We start from the raw sequence: 21457 nt of genomic DNA, 5'->3' as shown, positions 1-21457 counted from the left end.
ACCATGGCTGTGTTGCAATAAAACTGTATTTACCAAGATAGATTTGATCCATGGGCCATAGTTGTGCTATAATTGATGAAGAAATGAACAAATAAAAATGAATAAGCAGGATTACATTTAACCCCATTTGCCAGAAAGGAAGTACTGGTTACTGCAAAGAACTCTTTATCAGAAAACCTGAATTCAATTTTCTTCCTATTATGTACTATCTTTTATCTCTGTCCTTCTATGGCCTTATCTTTAAAATGGGGCCTGATAATACCTCATCTGCTCAAAGATTTAAAACTGTCAGGTTCTTACGGTTAGGATGCCTATTTATCTTTATTTCTAGAGTCTAGCAGAAATCCCACAGGCCTAGAGCAGAGATTTTCAATCATTTCCATCTCATGGCACACATTAACTAATTACTAAAATTCCGAGGCACACCAAAAAATACATTTATTGCTGATCTGACAAAAAATAGATATAATTTTGATTCACTCACACCAGATGGCTGTTGTGTTGGCTGTTGTCATTTTTCCATTTGGCAATCTAAGGGAAAAGGGGTCCATGCCCCTGACTAAACAATCAGGTATTGCATTTTTAAAAAATTCTTGTGACATACTGTGTGCCGTGGCACACCCTTTGAAAATCATTGCCATAGAGCATAATAGGTAGACAAATAATTGAAAGCTCAGGGTGAAGCTGGTGTTTAATGAAACAGGTAGTTGGAGCAGTCAATAGTTGTAAACTCTTAGGGGAAAATTTTAGTCATCAGCTTAATTGCTACTATGTAGAAGTCCTTCTAGGTTTAAGAAATTGGGGTATTTTAATTCCAAATGACAGAAAACCCAACACAAATTGGCTTAAGCCCCATAGAGAATTTATTGGTACATTGGTGTGCCTTGTTTCAGGGGCTCAAACCAGGTCAAAGACCCAGGCTTCTCTAATTCTCCACTTGTCTTCCGGCTTCACCTACTGGTGGTGGGATGGCTAACGTTGGATTCACCCTCATTTCCTCACAGCTCAAAGACCATTGGAAAATAGGGAGGGTCCCTGTCTCTCAGAAGTCCTAATAACAACCCAAGATTATGTACCCTTGGCTTTGGGTCACTTGTCCATCTTTGAGCCAAATGCCATGGCCATGAATGAAATTACATAACTTGAGATGTACTGACTGAGAGCGAGGGAGGCCTGGCTGTACAACGGCAAACCTCCCCTATGCAAAAGAAGAAGGTGGCAAAGATATGAAATACCTAGAACTGTGGTGATCCCTCTCTCCAGAACACTATGATTTAATGCAGTCATGCAAATCGAGGATGTTTGTGAAGTCCATGCAGCCTGTCCACGGACCCTACCTTAGAGAGAGAAGAAAACCGAGCTTAGTGTCTTTCTCCAGTGTGTGACCCTCCTAGACACAAACATTGTCATCGATAGTTGCATTTCTAAGATAAAAGAATATGTACTACACGTTCGCCCACGCCATCACACCCCCAGCCCCCATTTGTGCACCGCCCCCCCCCCCCCCCCGCCCCCAGTGTCCAGGAGAAAAGTACTCAGTGCATGTCTTCATGCATCCCAGATCCAGGAAGGCCATTCGGGATGGGGGAAAGGGAAGGTTTTCAGCCAAAAAAGAGAAATGAAAACAAAAAGGTCCCGCCCTGTCAGCATTAACTGGAGTATAAGAAATGAAGTTTGGGCGGACAGACAGACAGACTCCTGGGGTCGGCCGACAGTCAAAATGTCCAGAGGGCCTGTCATCCTCTGGCTGCTGAGGGAGCTGTGGTGGCTTTATCTGAGTAAGTGTCTGACCTGCCACGGAGGAGGGGGGCTCCGCACCCTGAGATGGGGCTCCTTGGCTGGTGGGCTTCAGGGAGCAGAAGCCTACCTCATTCCCTCCCCCACCCAGGGTTTCTTGTTTGGGTGGTCCCTCCTCCTGCTGTCATACAAAGTTTTATCCTGAGACCGCTTTGGGGGTTTCAGGGTGGGGTCATTTGTGTTCATATCAGAAATGGCAATTTAAGAAGAAACACCGAAATAAGGGGTCAGATGAAATGGGGAAAAAAAATGTCCTCTGCAGATGTTCTCAGTGCCGTCAGATGGAGGGCAATTAGCTCTGGAAAGGGCTCTTCTTGTAATTCTTCTTTTTCTCTTGATTGTCAGTTTTAGTTTGCCTGTTGGATTACTTTGCCGGGGAGGAAGTTTCAAGGAGCGGTTTCTTCTTGCACATTGTTCCCAGGTTTTGGACGATGCAGAGGTCCGCCCTGGTGAGACCTGTGCATCCTGGTGGCAGAGGGCAAATGCGCGTGCTGAGCCCGAGTCCTGTCCGCTCGCTGACAGTAGGCACTGGGAACACGTTTAACAAGCCCTGGCTCGCCCCTGTGTGAAATGAGGGACCTGGATCAGACCAGTGTTCACCATCTGTGATTCTAGAACTAGACAGTATCTAATGTCTCTTGCGGTTTTAAAAGTTTGGTAGTTGTTTGAGAATGAATCTTTCAAGGACAGCAAAGGTGTTTCCTTTACCTGTCCAGCCTGTGCCCTGCAGTTCTCTCTGCTTCTCTTCTGCAAGCCCATGGGTCCTCAGGTCTCCTCCAAAGGTGGGCTTTTCCTGAGCACTCAGGACTGATTCAGGAATTTCTTTTTTTTTTTTTTAATGTATTTTATTGATTTTTTTACAGAGAGGAAGGGAGAGGGATAGAGAGTTAGAAACATCGATGAGAGAGAAACACGGATCAGCTGCCTCCTGCACACCTCCTACTGGGGATGTGCCCCCAACCAAGGTACATGCCCTTGACCGGAATAGAACCTGGGACCTTTCAGTCCGCAGGCCGATGCTCTATCCACAGAGCCAAACCAGTTAGGTCTGATTCAGGAATTTCTGCTATGAGTTCCTGTCCTCCCTGGAGCTCCGCTGTGCCTCCCGCCCCGGCCCCGCCTCCACCCCCCCCCCCCCCCCCCCATCAGAGAACAGGTCACTGAGCTGCTTATCTCCCCAGATACACTGTGGCCATTAATGGAATAAAAGCAGCCCCTGTCTGCTTTTTTTTCTTCTTCTTCTTTTAATCAATGTTTTCAAAGGTCTTTATCTTGTTCTGGGAACTTGAGGTGTTCTGGGAACTTGATTTTGTTATGCTGAAAGTTGCTGGGGTCTAAGTCCACATAGCCAGTTACTGGCTGGTTGCTGAGCTGTTGGTTGAGCTAGGGTGGGTTTCTTTAACCCTGTTTAAAGGAGACAGTAGCTGGTAAACTTTCTCCTTTTTCATTTGGGTCTTTTCTAAAATGACCAAATTAGAAGAGAATGGCTGTTCAGAATCACCGAGAATCCATCAATGCTGCACATGCCCTTCAAAGATGCTGAATCAGAAACTCCAGGCTGCAGATGGTGAAACTGAGACCCGGGTGGGGGAAGGGCCTTCCTTCAGGTCACCAGGTCACCAGCTGGAGGAGACACCACTGGCACCAGAACCCAGGTTGTCCCCACACCATCCTGGGTAGCTTCTGAAAAACGGAATTGATTTGACACCAACAATTCCTCTGCTCCAGGACACTTTTGTAACTGGAAAAAAAACCAGGGTTTTTTGGTCCTATTTCTAAATTCTCCTGTGTTTGGTTACTTCATTAATTCCATGTGGCGTTGATATTTCGTCTCATGTGAACCTTAGAAACGCTTTCTGAGGGAAGTCATTATCCCCTTTATTTTACAATGACAATGAGGTTAGGCTTACTGTGGCTTTCCTCCAAGAACAAAAGGCCCATGAGGCTTACAATGTACGCCTAATGGGTGTTTTTCTGCCACAGCAAAATGCCTAATTGCCTGCTTCCTTTTTTTTCCAAACCATCAATTTTGAATCAGATGAGTAATACAGAAACACCCTTGGTGAAAAAAATAAAGCTATAAATCCCTTTTGAGGACCACCCCCAGGCCCCATCCCTTTCCAACTGTCATGGAGAGGACCAACACAATGAGTTGGGGGTATATCCCACCAGACACTTTTCTATGCATTTAGCTTCATATATCTATACCCTCACCCCCACATGCACATACACAGTGTGAACTGTTTTATTTATTTATTTTATTAATGGTTTTTACATTGTATGTGTTATATTAAAATTTTCCCTTTTCATACTTTCGTAAGACCGAGTTTTCATGCCAACTGGCATAAGTCTATCTAATTCTAATAATCTTCTACGCATGATTCCATGGAATGAATGTGCCAGTTTTGCCAGGCACATAGACACGTTCATTCCATTCACATGTATGTGAAGGTGGCAATAAACATTTGCTATTAGGTTTTCTTGTGCATGTGTGCTTTTCTAGGGTAAATAAAACACAAACTTGCTAAGGTTTAGAGTGCACATGTGCATGTTGAGTATTAATAGAAACTGCCAAATTGGCCCACACTATGGCTATACCAATTCTTACCCTATTTCTGTGTAGTTGACTCTGGTAAGCTATCTTTTCCTAGATCCCTATTGGCTAAAAATTGCTTTTATCAGCACTCTAAATTTTGGCCAAATAGGTGAAATTTACTAGCTACTCATATTGCCTCATCTATGAATTGCCTGTTATGTCCTTTTTTAGTTTTTCTGTTGGGTCTTAAGAAGTAGGATGCTTCCTGTGACGCTGTAATACTTGGGAAAGTAAACTGATGACTCGCCAGTAGAAATAACTCTTGCATCTATTTTATTTATTTATTTATTTATTTATTTATTTATTTATTTATTTTTTTAGGTGCAAAACTTTTATTGGGAATTAACAGCACCAGTGGTAAAACCTCATGAATCTAAGATATATTCAATTTTAGATAGTTACATTTATTTCATCCATGTTACAATAAAGAGAGGCATAACTGAATTTTAAACTACTTTAAAATTATAAAATGAAGGATAGTTTCAATATTGCATTCAGGGTCAAAAGAACTGATCTAGACAAGTTCATCACTTACTAGTTTGCAAACCCAGGCAAACTACTCTACTACTGAACTGCGTCTCTTTCTCATTTTGTATTCATTATAATAGGCACCCTGTCAGATTTATATAGGGCAGGTTAATTTGGAGTACAAGCAAAATAAATGGATGTGAAAGTGCTGCATAGATAGCTTTGTTATGAAACTGTGGTGGTAGTCTTACGCAACCTATGCGCTAGCTATGAACATTTATTTTTTATTTTTATTTTTTTTTTTAATTTATTGCTTAAAGTATTACAAAGGGTATTACATATGTGTCCATTTTATCCCCCCGCCCTAGACAGTCCCCTAGCCTCCCCTATCCCCCAATGTCTTATGTCCACTGGTTATGCTTATATGCATGCATACAAGTCCTTTAGTTGATCTCTTACCCCCCTACCTCCTGCCCCCCAACCCTCCCCGGCCTTCCCGCTGCAGTTTGACAATCTGTTTGAGGCAGCTCTGCCTCTGTATCTATTATTGTTCAAAAGTTTATAATGGTCTCTATTATCCATCAATGAGTGAGATCATGTGGTATTTCTCCTTCATTGACTGGCTTATTTCACTTAGCATAATGCTCTCCAGTTCCATCCATGACGTTGCAAATGGTAAGAGTTCCTTCCTTTTTAGAGCAGCATAGTATTCCATCGTGTAGATGTACCACAGTTTTCTAATCCATTCATCTACTGATGGGCACTTAGGCTGTTTCCAGATCTTAGCTATGGTGAATTGTGCTGCTATGAACATAGGGGTGCATATATCCTTTCTGATTGGTGTTTCTGGTTTCTTGGGATATATTCCTAGGAGTGGGATCACAGGGTCAAATGGGAGTTCCATTTTCAGTTTTTTAAGGAAACTCCATACTGTCTTCCATAGTGGCTGCACCAGTCTGCATTCCCACCAGCAGTGCACAAGTGTTCCTTTTTCTCCACATCCTCTCCAGCACTTGTTGTTTGTTGATTTGTTGATGAAAGCCATTCTGACAGGTGTGAGATGGTACCTCATTGTTGTTTTGATTTGCATCTCTCGGATGATTAGTGACTTTGAGCATGTTTTCATATGTCTCTTGGCTTTCTGAATGTCCTCTTTTGAAAGGTGTCTATTTAGGTCCTTTGCCCATTTTTTGATTGGATTGTTTATCTTCCTTTTGTTGAGTTGTATGAGTTCCCTATAAATTTTGGAGATTAGGCCCTTATCAGATATGACATTGGCAAATATGTTTTCCCACACAGTGGGTTTTCTCGTTGTTTTGTTGATGGTTTCTTTTGCTGTGCAGAAGCTTTTTATTTTGATGTAGTCCCATTTGTTCATTTTCTCTTTAGTTTCAAGTGCCCTAGGAGCTGTATCAGTGAAGAAATTGCTTCGGCATATGTCTGAGATTTTGTTGCCTTTGAATTCTTCTAGAATTTTTATGGTTTCCTGTCGTACATTTAAGTCCTTTATCCATTTTGAGTTTATTTTTGTGTATGGTGTAAGTTGGTGGTCTAGTTTCATTTTCTTGCATATATCTGTCCAATTTTCCCAACACCATTTATTGAAGAGACTATCTTGGCTCCATTGTATGTTCTTGCCTCCTTTGTCAAATATTAATTGAGCATATTGGTTCGGGCCGATTTCTGGGCTCTCTATTCTATTCCATTGATCTATATGCCTATTCTTGTGCCAGTACCAGGCAGTTTTGAGAACAGTGGCTTTGTAATACAACTTAATATCTGGTATTGAGATCCCACCTACTTTGGTCTTTTTCAGGATTGCTGTAGCTATTCGAGGTCTTTTTTTATTCCAGATGAATTTTTGGAGAGTTCGTTCTAGATCTCTGAAGTATGCCGTTGGTATTTTAATGGGAAGTGCGTTGAATTTATAGATTGCTTTGGGTAGTATGGACATTTTAATGATGTTGATTCTACCAATCCATGAGCACGGTATGTTCTTCCATCTGTTTATGTCTTCCTCTATATCTTTTTTCAACGTCCTGTAGTTTTCTGAGTAGAGGTCTTTTACCTCTTTAGTTAAGTTTATTCCTAGGTAGCTTAATTTTTTTGGTGCGATGGTAAACGGGATTGTTTTTATAATCTCTCTTTCTGAAAGTTCACTATTGGTGTATAGAAATGCCTCAGATTTCTTGGGGTTAATTTTGTATCCTGCTACATTGCCAAATTCATGTATTAAGTCTAGTAGCTTTTTGATGAAGTCTCTAGGGTTCTGTATGTATAATATCATGTCGTCTGCAAATAAGGACAGTTTTACTTCCTCTTTTCCAATTTGGATGCCTTTTATTTCTTCTTCTTGCCGAATTGCAATGGCTAACACTTCCAGTACTATGTTGAACAGGAGTGGTGAGAGGGGGCATCCCTGTCTTGTTCCTGTTCTTAGGGGAAATGGTGTTAGTTTTTGCCCATTGAGTATGATGTTGGCTGTGGGCCTGTCATATATGGCTTTTATTATGTTGAGGTATGATCCTTCTACTCCCACCTTGCTGAGAGCTTTTATCAAAAATGGGTGTTGAATTTTGTCAAATGCTTTTTCTGCATCAATTGATATGACCATGTGGTTTTTTTTCTTTCAATTTGTTTATGTGATGTATCATGTTTATTGATTTGCGGATATTGTACCATCCTTGCATCCCTGGGATAAATCCTACTTGGTCATGGTGTATGATCTTTCTGATGTACTGCTGGATCCGATTTGCTAAGATTTTGTTGAGGATTTTGGCATCTATGTTCATGAGGGATATTGGCCTGTAATTCTCTTTCATTGTGTTGTCTTTCCCTGGTTTTGGTATTAGGGTGATGCTGGCTTCATAGAATGAGCTTGGAAGTGTTCCTTCCTCTTGAATTTTTTGTAGTAGTCTGAGGAGGATAGGTTTTAGTTCTTCCTTGAATGTTTGGTAAAACTCCCCTGTGAAGCCGTCTGGTCCTGGGCTTTTGTTTGCTGGAAGCTTTTTGATGACTGCTTCAATTTCTTCCATAGTTATTGGCCTGTTGAGATTTTTAGATTCTTCCTGATTGAGTTTTGGAATGTTGTATTTTTCTAGGAATTTGTCCATTTCCTCCAGGTTGTCTAGTTTGTTGGAGTAGAGCTGTCCATAGTATTTTTTAACAATCATTTGTATTTCTGTGGGGTCTGTTGTTATTTCGCCTCTATCATTTCTGATTTTGTTTATTTGGGTCCTCTCTCTTTGCTTCTTGGTGAGTCTGGCTAGAGGTTTGTCAATCTTGTTTATCCTTTCAAAGAACCAGCTCTTGGTTTCATTGATTTTCTGTATTTTTTTTTTTTGGTCTCTATGTCATTTATTTCTGCTCTAATCTTTATTATCTCCTTCCTTCTGCTCACTCTGGGGTTTTCTTGTTGCTCTCTTTCTAATTCTTTGAGTTGTAGAGTTAGCTGATTTACTACCATTTTTTCTTGTTTTTTTGAGATAGGCCTGCAGAGCTATAAACTTCCCTCTCAGGACTGCTTTCATTGTGTCCCATAGGTTTTGGATTGTTGTGTTTTCATTGTCATTAGTTTCCAGGATGTTTCGAATTTCTTCTTTGATTTCATTGGTAACCCAATCAATATTTAATAGCATGCTTCCAGGTGTTTGAGTATTTTGGGTTGTTTTTATTGTAGTTTATTTCTAATATTATGCCATCGTGGTCTGCGAAGACACTTTTTATGATTTCAATCTTCAGTGCTTCAATCTTCAATGCTTCAGCTTCCAGGTGTTTGAGTATTTTGGGTTGTTTTTATTGTAGTTTATTTCTAATATTATGCCATCGTGGTCTGCGAAGACGCTTTTTATGATTTCAATCTTCTTGAATTTGGGGATACTTTGCTTGTGACCCAATATATGGTCTATTTTTGAATATGTCTTATGAGCATTTGAGTAGAATGTATATTCCGTGGCACTGGGGTGAAGTGTTCTGAAGATGTCAATTAAGTACATCTGATCTAGTGAGTCATTTAGGATTGCTGTTTCTTTGCTGATTGTTTGTCTAGAGGATTTATCCAGTGTTGCCAGTGGTGTATTAAAGTCCCCGACTATGATTGTATTGTTGTCGATCTCTCCTTTGATATCTTCCAGGAGTTTTTTTATGAATTTGGGTGCTCCTGCATTGGGTGCATATATGTTTACCAGAGTTATATCTTCTTGTTGTATTGATCCCTTTAGTATTATGAAGTGGCCTTCCTTATCTCTTTTTATGGCCTTCACTTTGAGGTCTATTTTGTCCGATATAAGTATTGCTACCCCAGCTTTCTTTTCCTTTCCATTTGCCTGAAAGATATTTTTCCATCCTTTTACTTTCAGTCTGTGTGAGTCCCTTCTAATGAGGTGGGTTTCTTGTAGACAGCAGATGTATGGGTCATGTTTTTTTATCCATTCAGCCACTCGATGTCTTTTGTTTGGAGCATTTAGTCCGTTTACGTTTAAAGTTATTATTGAAAGGTACTTGTTTGTAGCCATTTCTGTTTTTGTGTGGCTGTTTTCTTTCTTTGCTTTTTATTTCTTATTTTTATACCAGTCCCTTTAGCATTCCTTGCATTGCTGGCTTGGTGGTGATAAACTCCCTTAGCCTTTTTTTGTCTGTGAAGCTTCTTATTTCCCCTTCAAGTTTGAATGATAGCCTTGCTGGATAGAGTATTCTTGGATTCAGTCCTTTGCTTTGCATCACTTTGTAAATTTCTGTCCATTCTTTTCTGGCCTGATGTGTTTCTGTTGAGAAATCATTTGACAATCTAATGGGAGATCCCTTGTATGTAACTTTCCGTCTCTCTCTTGCAGCCTGTAAGATTCTCTCTTTGTCCTGAACATTTGCCATGGTAATTATGATGTGTCTTGGTGTGGGTCTTTTCGGGTTCACCTTGTTTGGGACTCTCTGGGCTTGTGTGACTTTTTCCTTCCCCACCTCAGGGAAGTTTTCTGATATTATTTCTTCTAATAGATTTTCTAATCCTTGTTCATCCTTCTGTTGTTTTGGTACCCCTATTATTCGTATGTTGTTTCGTTTCATGTTGTCCCAAAGCTCCCTTAGGCTCTCCTCCTGTCTTTTAATTTTTTTCTCCAATTGCAGTACATTTTGGGTGTGTTTTGCTTCCTTGTCTTCTAATTCACTAATTCGGTCCTCCGCTTCTCCTAGTCTACTGTTGATACTTTCAATGGAGTTTTTCATTGCAGCTATATCACTCTTCATTTCTTCTTGGGTCTTACTTAAGTTGTCGATTTTTTCATCTGTTTCTTCTAGCTTCTTCCATATGTTATCGATTTTTTCATCTGTTTCTTCTTGCTTCTTGCAGAGGTTGTCGATTTTTTCCTCCATCCGGTTTATGCACTCTAGGACCCTTATTCTGAATTCTTTGTCTGTCATGTTGCATGCCTCTGTATTACTTAGCTGCTTTTCTGGAGAGTCCTCCTTCTCTTTCCTTTGGGGGTTTCTTTGTCTACCCATGTTTGATCTCACTGACATATCTAGACGTTGAGTCGTTCAGTGGTTGCTCCCTTGGTAGCAGTGACTCCTTGGTCTGTAGTTGCTCTTCGGGCGGTTGCGGTAGCAGCTGCTCTTCAGTTGGCAGCAGCTCCTCTGGTGGGTGCTGTTCACAGCTGTGGTGGCTCTTCTGGCTGGTGGGGCGAGGTTTCACGTACAGCTGCTGTTCCTCAGCAGAGGGTGTTGGTGCTCAGGAGGTTGCTGTTGCTTGGATCTGCTGCATTGATTTAAAGGCACAAAATACAACACAACAAGGCACCACGTACTAGGCACTATACACAAATATATTCACGATATTAATAACCCCAAATAAAGGTGACCACCTGAATTAAGAGAATTAGGGGATAAGGAAGAAGGAGGAGAAAAAGATAAAAGAGAAAAAAGAAAAGAAAAGTAGGGACCAAAAAAAGGAGTGCAAAAATGAAATTGGGAAAAAGGAGGGGGGAAAATAAAAGCGAGGAAAGAAAAGAAAAGAAAAAGAGCGAAAAGAGAGAATGAAGTGGAAGAGGGGAAGAGACTTTTTTTATATGAGGAGAATACTCCTATAGAACAGCCATTAATCCCAACAAATTCCAGCAACAGCTCCCTGGAGATGAATGCAAACTAGAAACAACCAATAATATAACGATGAAAATAGAATGGAAAACACTAATCCCAAAATAAAATAAAGAGAAAATAAAATGGCACTTTAAAAAAAAAATGGTAATATGGTAGCAGTAATAATACTGGTTAAAAATAAGAAGGTAGTAATTAAAAGGGTAAAATCAGGTGATGGAAAAAAGAAGAAAAAAAAAGAAGAAAAAAAAAGAGAAGAAAAGAAAAAAAAAGAGAAAAAAAAATTGGTTTCTTAGTTAAAAGGTGAAAAAAGAAAAAAATATTGCAGTAGTGAAGGTCCTTCGGTTCTTCTATTCTTCAGTGTGGCTCGCCTTAGACCTGCCAGGTATTCAGGAGAGTGTTGAGTTTCCCTGCGATACACTGTTCCTCTGTGTTGTAAACCACAGTCCTTATTTTAAAGCAAGCCGCATTTGTTTCCCAGACTGCCTTATTTTGTGTTTAGCAAAGAGTCAGTTTGTGGGTCAGCCTCTGGGTGGCAGTGTTCTGGGGTTGGCCTCTGAGGCTATAGGGCCTCTCTGTCCAGTGGAAGTTCACTGCCCAGAGCTGGCTGCGCAATAGTTAGTTACTGGCGCTGTGTTGTTGCTGGGATTGAAAATCCCTCCATAGGCCTGACCCTGTTAACTCGCAGGGACTGATCAGGTTATTTTAATCCTTGATCTCCTACAGGGTGGAATCTGGGTGTGGCTGTGCTCCTTGCCTGGGGGCTGGGGGGAGGAGTCTCACTCTCCGGAGAGAATGGCTGCCCCAGTCCTGGGCTCAGGGGTGTCTCAGCACTCAATTCGCTGCCACCTCTCCCGGCCCCCCCTCTCTCCTCAGTCTCTCCCCAGATTCCACTCCTCCGCACACTCTCCCTCTCTTCAGCACAGGTGAGTGTCTGTATCCGAAATGTCCCATGAACAGGATTCAGTGAAAACAAACAAACAAACGCCGACCACGGAAACGGGAAAGGCTTGGTTTCTGTAAGCTTCTTCTCTTACCGGGACTGCATGGTCTGGTCAGCTCTTCAGGCTGCCCCCTTTAGGTTCAGTCCTCCGTGATCACAGAACCCAGCTCTCAATTCCCCCGGTGGCGCCAGGAATCCGGCGGTTCTCCTTTCCCCCCCGTCAGGGGCTGTGCCTGTCCAAAGGGACGTGGCTGTCTGCCACGCGGTCTCCCTCCGACTCTCTGGGCTCGGAGGTCTGGCAAACTTTCCTGCCCAAATCCCTGGTTTTTTTACCTTTCCAGAGGAGTTCTGCTCTTCCCGGCTGCAAACTGTCTCACCAGCTGAGCAATTTCGCCAATTCGGGGTGGATGTTACTAGTTTCAGCTGCTCACTCCATTTGCTCCGGGACACAACCTGGGACGCGTCTGCCTATACCGCCGCCATCTTCACTCTCCTCTTGCATCTATTTTAAAATTAATTCTCCCAATATAAATAGGAACAAGCCTATGTTTCAGAAGTTATTGGTTTTAGACGCACGTGTTCTGTGTTGCTATGTGTTATGACACAGGGTGATAACAATGAATTGCTTATCTTTTTTCCTGGGTTGACGGTGGGCAGAGTGGACTTCTACAGCATTTATGGTCTGTGAAACATTTTCACTGCAGCAAAGTGAAGAGGCAGTGAGTGCAGGGAAGGCTCTGGCTGCTCTGTATTTGGAATGACCTTCATCATGGGAGTCCACTGTGGAAAGCCCAGGCAGCATGCCCTTTGGCTTCCTCTCTGGGCGCCTTTTAGGGTTGATGCTCACCTCCCCCTAGAGAGGGATATCTAGACGTTCCTGACACCAGGTCAGGGCCTGTGGGCCATGTCTTATACAACTTAGCCAAATGGGTCAACACAGCTAGTGCATGGGGTCTCATGGGCCAAGGGGGGTCCTGGAGGAAAACAGGAAGCAGGAACCTGGTGCCTGGGATATAGTCTGATGGTCTGGAGCTTCAGCTGCCTCGCTCTCACTTCAGTAGGTTTTCTGTTGTTTAGAACAAGTACTGATGCTCAGTTAAATCAGTGGGCTGGCAGCAGTGAGAATGTTTCCCAGATTCTCAGAAATGGATGTGATCTTCAAAGAGCTTGTCCTGTGGTCCTCACACACTGGGGGAGTGGCCAATGATATCAGAAGAGTTTGATGATGTCCATTTCCAGGGGCTTTGGCCTCAGAGATTCTGACTCAGGGTTGGTCAATAAAATATCTGTATTTAACAATCTCCCCGGGTCATGATGATGAGCAGCCAAAGTTGGGAAAAGTGGACACTTCATCTTAGAACTAGAGTGGGGTACAAGTTCACATGGAAAATAATACAATAATTAATAAATAATAATACAAGAATAAATTCTGTGTTTCACATACTCACAACTGTAAACCTACTGATACACCACACAGTAGTGATACCTCCCATATTACCCTCTGGCATTTTTGTATGCCACAGCTCCCATTCTAATTCCTGTGGTCTGCTTCACTCAGTTCTAACATTTAAAAAACCCTCAAACTCCACCTAACTTCATATTGTCTAACAACAAATAAATTGTCCAGAGCAATTCCTTTTCATTTCCTGTGCTGAAAAGAGAGAGCAATGGTATATAGTCTGGCAGCCCATCTTCCTGCCATAGCCCTCTCAGTGTTGGAGGACAGAGGGAGACCCATTTGAGATATTCAAGTCAATAGAACATAATCACTGTTCATTGGGATACAGTGGGCAAAGTGCTATGTTTAGACCTGTTTGTCTGAGTTAGGGGAATTGAGTTAAAGGGTCAGGATTTTTCAGTGGAGAGTCTATTGGTTTATCTTACGGTACTCAAGGTCAGAGTGGAAGGGAGCGGGGAGGAGAGAGAGAGAAACATCAGCAAAAGGTCTTGCTGTGGAAATGAGTTTAGACACTCAGGTGGGTCAGCTGTCTCCACTTGGGGGATGGAAGGATGTGGAGTTAGGAGCTCAGCTCTGGTGAAGCACATATCAGAATTTAGGCTAAAGAAACACATATACTACCCCCCTGTGCATCTTCCTGGAAGCATCTGTTTGCACAACAATGATCATGTCTGAGATACATCAGGACCACACGACCTGGTTTTCTCATCCCTCCTCACAGCGCCAGCTGCAGCACAGACTGTCGTGACAGGATACGTGGGCCAGTCGGTGACTTTGCCCTGCACGTATGCATCGTGGTCTCAGGGCAGCCACAGCATGTGCTGGGGCAAAGGCTCGTGTCCCAAATCCAAATGCAACGAGGAACTTCTCCACACCGATGAGAGGAGGGTGCTCTCCCGGAAGTCGGCAAAATACCAGCTTCTGGGGAGTATCTGGAGAGGCGACGTCTCTTTGACCATCTTCAACACCAACGAAGGTGACAGCGCTGTGTACTGCTGCCGCATAGAGGTGCCCGGCTGGTTCAATGATGTCAAGAAGAACATTGTCCTGAGGCTAACGAGAGGTGAGCAGAGGAAGGGGCTGATGCCTGTGGAAGGAGAGATTTGGTGGCTAATGGGTGATGGGTTTAGTGAGGGCAGGGAGAGAAGCATTAGCTCCTTAAGCCACGAGTGGACGGGTTACAGCTCAGAAGTGTTGCTCCGACTAAGAGGAGCCACGATGTGCGGCAAATGTCCAGGGGCCAAATCTGAAGAAGGCAGCTGCTTTTTACCTTTGGGATTGTTGCCCACTGTTCACAGATCTCTCAGTTTTTATGTGAGATATACTGATTTTTGCATGTTGGCAAAGATTTCAACATTTAGAAAAATACATACTGTGTAAGCTAAATAAAGTATGTCTGTGGTCAGCTTCAGCCCATCAGCCAGTAGGTTGCAGCTTCTGGCAGCAAAAAAGGGCATGTGATGTGGGGACCCTCAGGGCCATTTTAAGGCATATTTTTCCTTCTGTTACTATCTTGCTTTTGGTGAAATTTAGAATAAGGTGGAACTCCTAAAGCTTTGAGCTGCAAGGGAGGCAAACAATTGATGTGGTTCTCTCACATTGATGTTTCTCTCTCTCTCCTCCTTGCCCCTCCCTTCCGCTCTCTAAAAATCAATGGAAAAAATATCCTCCAGTGAGGATTAATAAAAACAAACAAACAAACAAACAAACAAACAAAAGATTTGAGCTGCATGGAGGACAGTCTATGGCTAAATGATGCTAACAATAATGACATTTTCTGCTTGTCTGGAATGGAGCCTTGTAAAGTAAGCCCTGTGTTCAGCTTTCATCAATGATGGAGGAATCTGGGGCTCCATTCCTAGCTGGAAGGGCATCTTCGAAGGCAGGGTCTGGATATTAATATGCTTAACAAGCTCCTTAGGTGACTCTAATGTACTTTATTTTATTGCTTTTTAATATTTATTGAATTTATTAGGGTGACATTGGTTAATAAATTATATAGGATTCAAGTATACAATTGTGTAATGCATCATCTGTATATTGTATTGTGTGTCCACTATCCCAAGTCAAGTCTCCTTCCATCACCATTTATCCCTTCTGCACTCTCTTCCACCTCCCCCACCCCCTTTTCCTCCCGTAATCCCCATACTGGTGTCTGTCTCTCAGTTTTTTTGTTTTGTTTGTTTGCTTAACCCTGTCACCTTTTTCACTCAGTCCTCCAACCCCCTGACAGCTGTCAGCTTGTTCTCTGTATCTATAAGTCTGTTCTATTTTGTTTGTTAGTTTATTCTAATACACTTTTAAATTTGAGAACAACTAATGTGGATGCTTCTAATTGGAGAATTTTTGTATACATTAGCATATTTTTTCTCTCAAAATAACTATTCTGATTTATTGAATTAAATGATGCCAATCCGAGTCTACTCTTTTCAATGTTGGTATAACCAGCTATTATTTTATAAAATACTTGTTTGACCTCCAAACTCTGTGGGGTCATTTCTATGTTCTCTTGAAACTAGTGATGTCTTTCAGTCCATTAGAGTTCATGGAAATTGGGCATATTTGGTAAGGTGGTATCTGGAGAATAATTGTGGCTAATGAACCCAAATTCAAACGTTTAGGGGGTGAGTGGTGCTGGCACAAACCAATCTTTAATATCCAAAAGAGACTGCACCTCACCATACTTTGGACTCAGTGTTTTTAGATTTTAATTTTATTTTATTGTGAAAAGAACACCTAATGTGAGTTAACTATAGGCACAATGTTGTGCAGATCTCCAGAGTTTATTCATTTTGCTTGACTGAAACTTTATATTTAGCTCACTTTTGATCAGTCATTCATTTACTCATGGATAGTTGCGGAATACCTACTATGTGCTTGACACCATAATAGGTATTAGATTTGTACCAGAGAGCCAGATTTTCCCTCATGGAGCTTACCAGCTAGTTGGAGAAGAAGACATTAAATAATAATCATCAAATAATGTGCAATTATGAAATGGAATAAGTGCTATGAGGTAAAGTATGAGAGTGCAAAAAAAAATTGTTATTACATAACACAGATGACCTCTTTGCAGAAGTGTCCATCTAGCTGAGAAAGAAGGCTAAAGAGAGAGACTAGGAAGCAGCAGGTATAAAGTTCTTCAGCCAGAAGGCCACTCATATGTTCAAAGAACTGAAGAAAGGCCAGTGGGCTGGGGAAAGATGGAGAGTGAAGTAGAGACATGAGATTGGAAGGAAAGACAGGGCCAGATCCGATGGAGCCTTGCGGCCAACATTGTGGGCTAGGAGGACCCAGTAAAAAGTTTTAAGCAGGGGACTGACATAATTAGATTTATCATTTTAAAATATTACTCAAACCAATGTGTGGAAAATAAGTTGGAAAAGGCCGAGACTAGTGGCAAGAAACCCAATTTTTATGGACATTACAATGGCCCAAGACAGTGGACTAGGTGAAGGCAGTAGAAACAGACAGAAATGGAAGGGTCCCAGATATATTTGTATTGTTTCCTTTTTCCTCCATCTCCACTTGGTATCAAAGATATCTTCTGTTGGTTACAGCCCCAACAACCACCCGGCGCCCAACCACCCGGCGCCCAACTACCCGGCGCCCAACCACCACCACCACCACCACCACCACCACCACCACCACCACTACTGCTATGCCAACAACCACAACTGTGCTTCCAACAACAGTCATGACTACACCTGACCTCACAACAAGAACACCACTTCAGACAAGAACCACCACTGCCCTCACTACAATGACAACCACGTGTCCATGGACAACGCCAAGCTCCCTTCCTGAGGCAACCACCATTCTTCTGACCACTGTGCCTTCCACTGAAGGGTCCACCCTCACTGCAGGTACCTGACACAATTGACCATTCTTTCCCTTCTGCTGATCAGATGTATATGAGTCCCTTGGAATGGGGTTCCTCTACTGAATGAGCAGTGTGTGTGAGTGTGTGAGTGTGTGTGTGTGTGTGTATGTGTGTAGGGAGTGGTGGTATGTGTTAGTTTTCCAGGACTATCATAACAAATACCTCAGACTGATGGCTTAAACAATAGAAGTTTATTTTTTTATATTCTGGAGGCTAGACGTCTGAGATCAAGGTGTCAGCAGGGTTGATTTTTTCTGAGGCCTCTCTCCTTGGCTTATTGATGGTCATCTTCTCACTATGTCATCCCATGGTCTTTCCTTTGTGTATGTCTATGTCCTAATCTCTTCTTTTTAAAAATATGTGTGTGTGTTTTTAATTTATTTCAGAGAAAGGAAGGGAGAGGGAAAGAGATAGAAACATCAATGATGAGAGAGAATCATTGATTGGCTGCCTCCTGCACGCCCCACACTGGGGAGGGAGCCCACAACCTGGGCATGTGACCCGACTGGGAATCAAACCATGACTTCCTGGTTCTTGGGTCAATGCTCAACCACTGACCCACACTGGCTGGGCCTAATCTCCTCTTTTTATAAGGATACTAGTCATACTGGATTATGGCCCATCCTAATGACCTCATTTTACTCTAATCAGCTATTTAAAGGCTCTATCTCCAAATATAGTCATATTCTGAACTATGGGGGTAGGGCTTCCACATATAAATTTGGGGGGTGGAACACAATTCAGCCCATAACAGTGTGTGTGTGTGTGTGTGTGTGTGTATTCACTAAACTATTCCTTTTCTTTATTTTATGGTTTCCTCCCCCACCCCCTCTTTCTTCCTTTGTTTGTGAAAAGTCAACTTTTTTTGGTTCTTCAGTTGACCTCCAGGAATCTTGGAGATGTCTATTGAAGAACCAGGAATGTAACCTCAGTTCCATTTGCCAGGGGTTAAGTCTCTGCCTGGGCATTAGAGATTGGTTTAAGAAAGACTTCAAAATAATTTTTGATAGTGAACTGGTTATCTTTTGTCTTTTTGTTGTTGTTGTTGTTTCTCCTGAATCCTTCTTGATCCTGCATCTTGGACCTCTCATTGGGTTACTAGTAGAGCCTTATCAAAGTTCCCACCACATTTCCTCCTCTGATTCTGAAAATACAATTATTAAAAAGCAATCATGAGATAGCTTGAAGGCTTTCTTAGGCATTTTAGCTGCCAAAATAAGGTCTGGATCATCTAAATAGCTTAACAATATTCAATTGGCTGATTTTATTATACTCTGAATAGTCACCTAAAGTCCACAAACTCTAAACCAATTAATTTTTGTAGGTATTTTTATTCCATTTACCTTTCAAATAATCATCTTAAAATACATTTGTAATTTTTTTCTCCTAGATTCTTGCAATCCTTGAAGAAAATTTGATGTAGAAAAGCACAAAGACTACCATAAAAAAGAGCCCCAGATCTCACACTCAGCACACTTATTTATTTTTTTGCTGCCTTTCATCAAACTTTTTTCTATTCCAGAATCAGAAACCTCCCTTCTCCCTGAGGTAACTTCTGAAGACAGTTCTTTATTCACACCCAAAGGTATGTGGACCCTTGCTCATGTTTGTTCCTTACCTCTTAGATTGAGGGAAAGGAAACAGTGAATAGAGCATCATTGAATCAGATGAGTAGAGATGACTTTTGGACCTTGTGTTCCATGAGGTCCACCTGGGACAAACAGATGAAAAGGCTGCATTTGTGTTCATTCATTCCAGTGGACAAGGGATAAAAGAGAGCGGAAGAGGAAAGGGGGTGTAGAGGGAGGAAAGGAAAGAGTGAAGGAGATGTATTGATTGACTGATTAATTTTGATTTATTTGTGAGTTCTTTGAGGCAGCACATCTTTAGAAATTAGCCTTTCTACTTTAGGTTAGGGGGTGCTCAGCAGTCTCACTCTGATGCCAAGCACACCAGTCTTCTTTGCTGAAACTCCCAAGGGGTGGACTCACTTGACTGGTTGTTTTTCTTATGGTGGAGGTAGACTCTCTCTCTTTTTTTAAATCATTAAAAAATTTTCAATTACAGTAGACATAAATTATTATAGTAGTTTTAGTGATTAGTTAGACATTACTAGCTTACTAAGTGATCATCCCGATAAATCTTGTACCCATCTGACATGATACATAGTTATTAGAGTATTATTGACTATATTTCCTATGCTGTACTTTACATCCCCATAACTATTCTGTAACAACTAATTTGTACTTCTTAATCCCTTTACCTTTTTCATCTATCACCCCAACCCCCCTCCCATTTGGCAACTGTCAAAATGTTCTCGGTATCTATGAGTCTGTTCTGCTTATTCATTTATTTTGTGTTTTAGATTCAATTGTTGATAGATATGTATTTATTGCCATTTTATTATTCATAATTGTGTCTTCTTCTTCTTCTTCTCCTTCTCCTTCTCCTTCTCCTTCTCCTTCTCCTCCTTCTTTCCCTCCTCCTCCTTCTTTCCCTCCTCCTCCTCCTCCTCCTCCTCCTCCTCCTCCTCCTCCTCCTCCTCCTCCTCCAAGACAGCCTTTAACATTTCATACAATACTGGTTTGGTGGTGATGAACTCTTAGCTTTTTCTTATCTGGGGAACTCTTATCTGTCCTCTGATTCTAAATGATAGCTTTGTTGGGTAGAGTAATTTTGGTTGTAGGACCTTGCTTTTCATCATTTTGAATATTTCTTGCCAATCTCTTCTGGCCTGCAAACCTGCTGTTGAGAAATCAGCTGACGATCTTAAGGAAACTTCCTTGTAGGCAACTAACTAATTTTTCTCTTGCTATTTTTAAGATTCTCTCTTTGTCTTTAACTCTTTGCATTTTAATTATGATATATCTTGGTGTTCTTTTGGGTTCATCTGTGCTTCCTGGACTTGTATGTCTATTTCTTCACCAAGTTAGGAAAGTTTTCTGTCATTATTTTTTCAAATAGATTTTTCAATTTCTTGCTCTCTCTCCTTCTGGCACCTCCCTGATGCGAATGTTGTATGTTTAAAATTGTCTCAGAGGCGCCTTACATTATTTTCTCCCCCCCACCCCTCTCTCTCTCTCTCTCTCTCTCTCTCGTAGATTCTTTTTGCTGTTCTGATTGTTTTTTGTTTACTTATCTTCCAAATCTCTGATTTGATCCTTGGCTTCATCTACTCTACTATTAATTCCTTGTAATGTATTCTTCATTTCTGTTAATGTATCCTTCATTTCTGGCCTGTTCTTTTTTATGTTTCCTATCTCTTTGTTGAAGTTCTCACTAAGTTCATCTACTCTTCCCCTAAGTTCATTGAGCATCCTTATAACCAGTGTTTTGAATTCTGCATCTAGTAGATTATCTCCATTTTGTTTAGTTCTTTTTCTGGAGTTTTCTTCTGTTCTATCATTTTGGACACATTTCTTTGTCTCCTCATTTTTGTAGCCTTCCTGTTTGTTTTTATGTATTCAGTAGAGCTGCTACATATCTAGGTATTCTGTAGGTTCTAGTGACACAGCCTCCCATCACCCAAGCTGAGCACTCAAGGTATGCCCTCACCCTCATGTGGGCTGTATAAACCCCCCTCTTGTAGTTGAGCCTTGATTGCTGTTGACATGTCAGTTGGAAGAATTTACCATGCCCCCAACACCCCCCAGCCTATTAGTTGTAGGGATTGGCTGCGACCACCAACTACTGTGAAGGATCAGCTGTGCCAGGACCCACCCACACATCAGCACTTACTTCAGCAGGACTCTGGTGTCCATTGACTCTGCCCCTTGAGTGTGATACTTGTAGAGGAGGTTGGGTGGTGGTGCTTCATGGTCTGAAGCCGTCTACTGGGTATGCTATCTCTGGAGCTTCCTGGGAGGTTCAGGCCAAGGTCTACTGCTGCCTGTGTTCTGCCTGGGACTACAAAGCAATCTACAAATGGCTGGCGCTTGTGCTGACTTAGAGGTACCCAGGTGAGGCCAAGCTGTGAACCAAGGCTGGCTGCTGCTAGTGCTGGATCTGGGCCAATTAGAAAGAGGTCTGGGGCTCGCTGAGACCAAATGCTGCTGTTTGAGAGATTTTAGGAAAATCTGAAGCATGAGCCAAGATAAGCCATGGAAACAGCTTGAGTGGTGTGGGATCTCAAGTTGGGTAAGGTGGGATCTCAGGGAATCACGAGGGTCAGGCAAACAGTGTGAGCCAGGTTGATGGAGTCTCAGATATGGTACCCATCTGCAA

General features: G+C 41.9%; 1 protein-coding gene across 1 annotated transcript in view; it reads left to right on the top strand.

The window, feature by feature from the left end:
- Positions 1–1694: 1694 nt before the first annotated feature.
- Positions 1695–21457, top strand: part of TIMD4 (T cell immunoglobulin and mucin domain containing 4) — a 41646-nt gene continuing 21883 nt past the window's right edge. The window contains exons 1-4 of the mRNA XM_081092164.1: positions 1695–1778; positions 14072–14413; positions 16911–17216; positions 18756–18818. Of these exons, the coding sequence (XP_080948290.1) occupies positions 1721–1778; positions 14072–14413; positions 16911–17216; positions 18756–18818 (769 nt within the window). The 5' untranslated portion in view covers positions 1695–1720. The remainder of the gene's footprint in view (positions 1779–14071; positions 14414–16910; positions 17217–18755; positions 18819–21457) is intronic.

The sequence above is a fragment of the Myotis nattereri genome, assembly GCF_964212035.1.
Source record: "Myotis nattereri genome assembly, chromosome: 5".
Classification (NCBI taxonomy): domain Eukaryota; kingdom Metazoa; phylum Chordata; class Mammalia; order Chiroptera; family Vespertilionidae; genus Myotis; species Myotis nattereri.
Note: the sequence above shows the minus strand (reverse complement) of the source record. Positions and strands in the feature narration are given on the sequence as shown.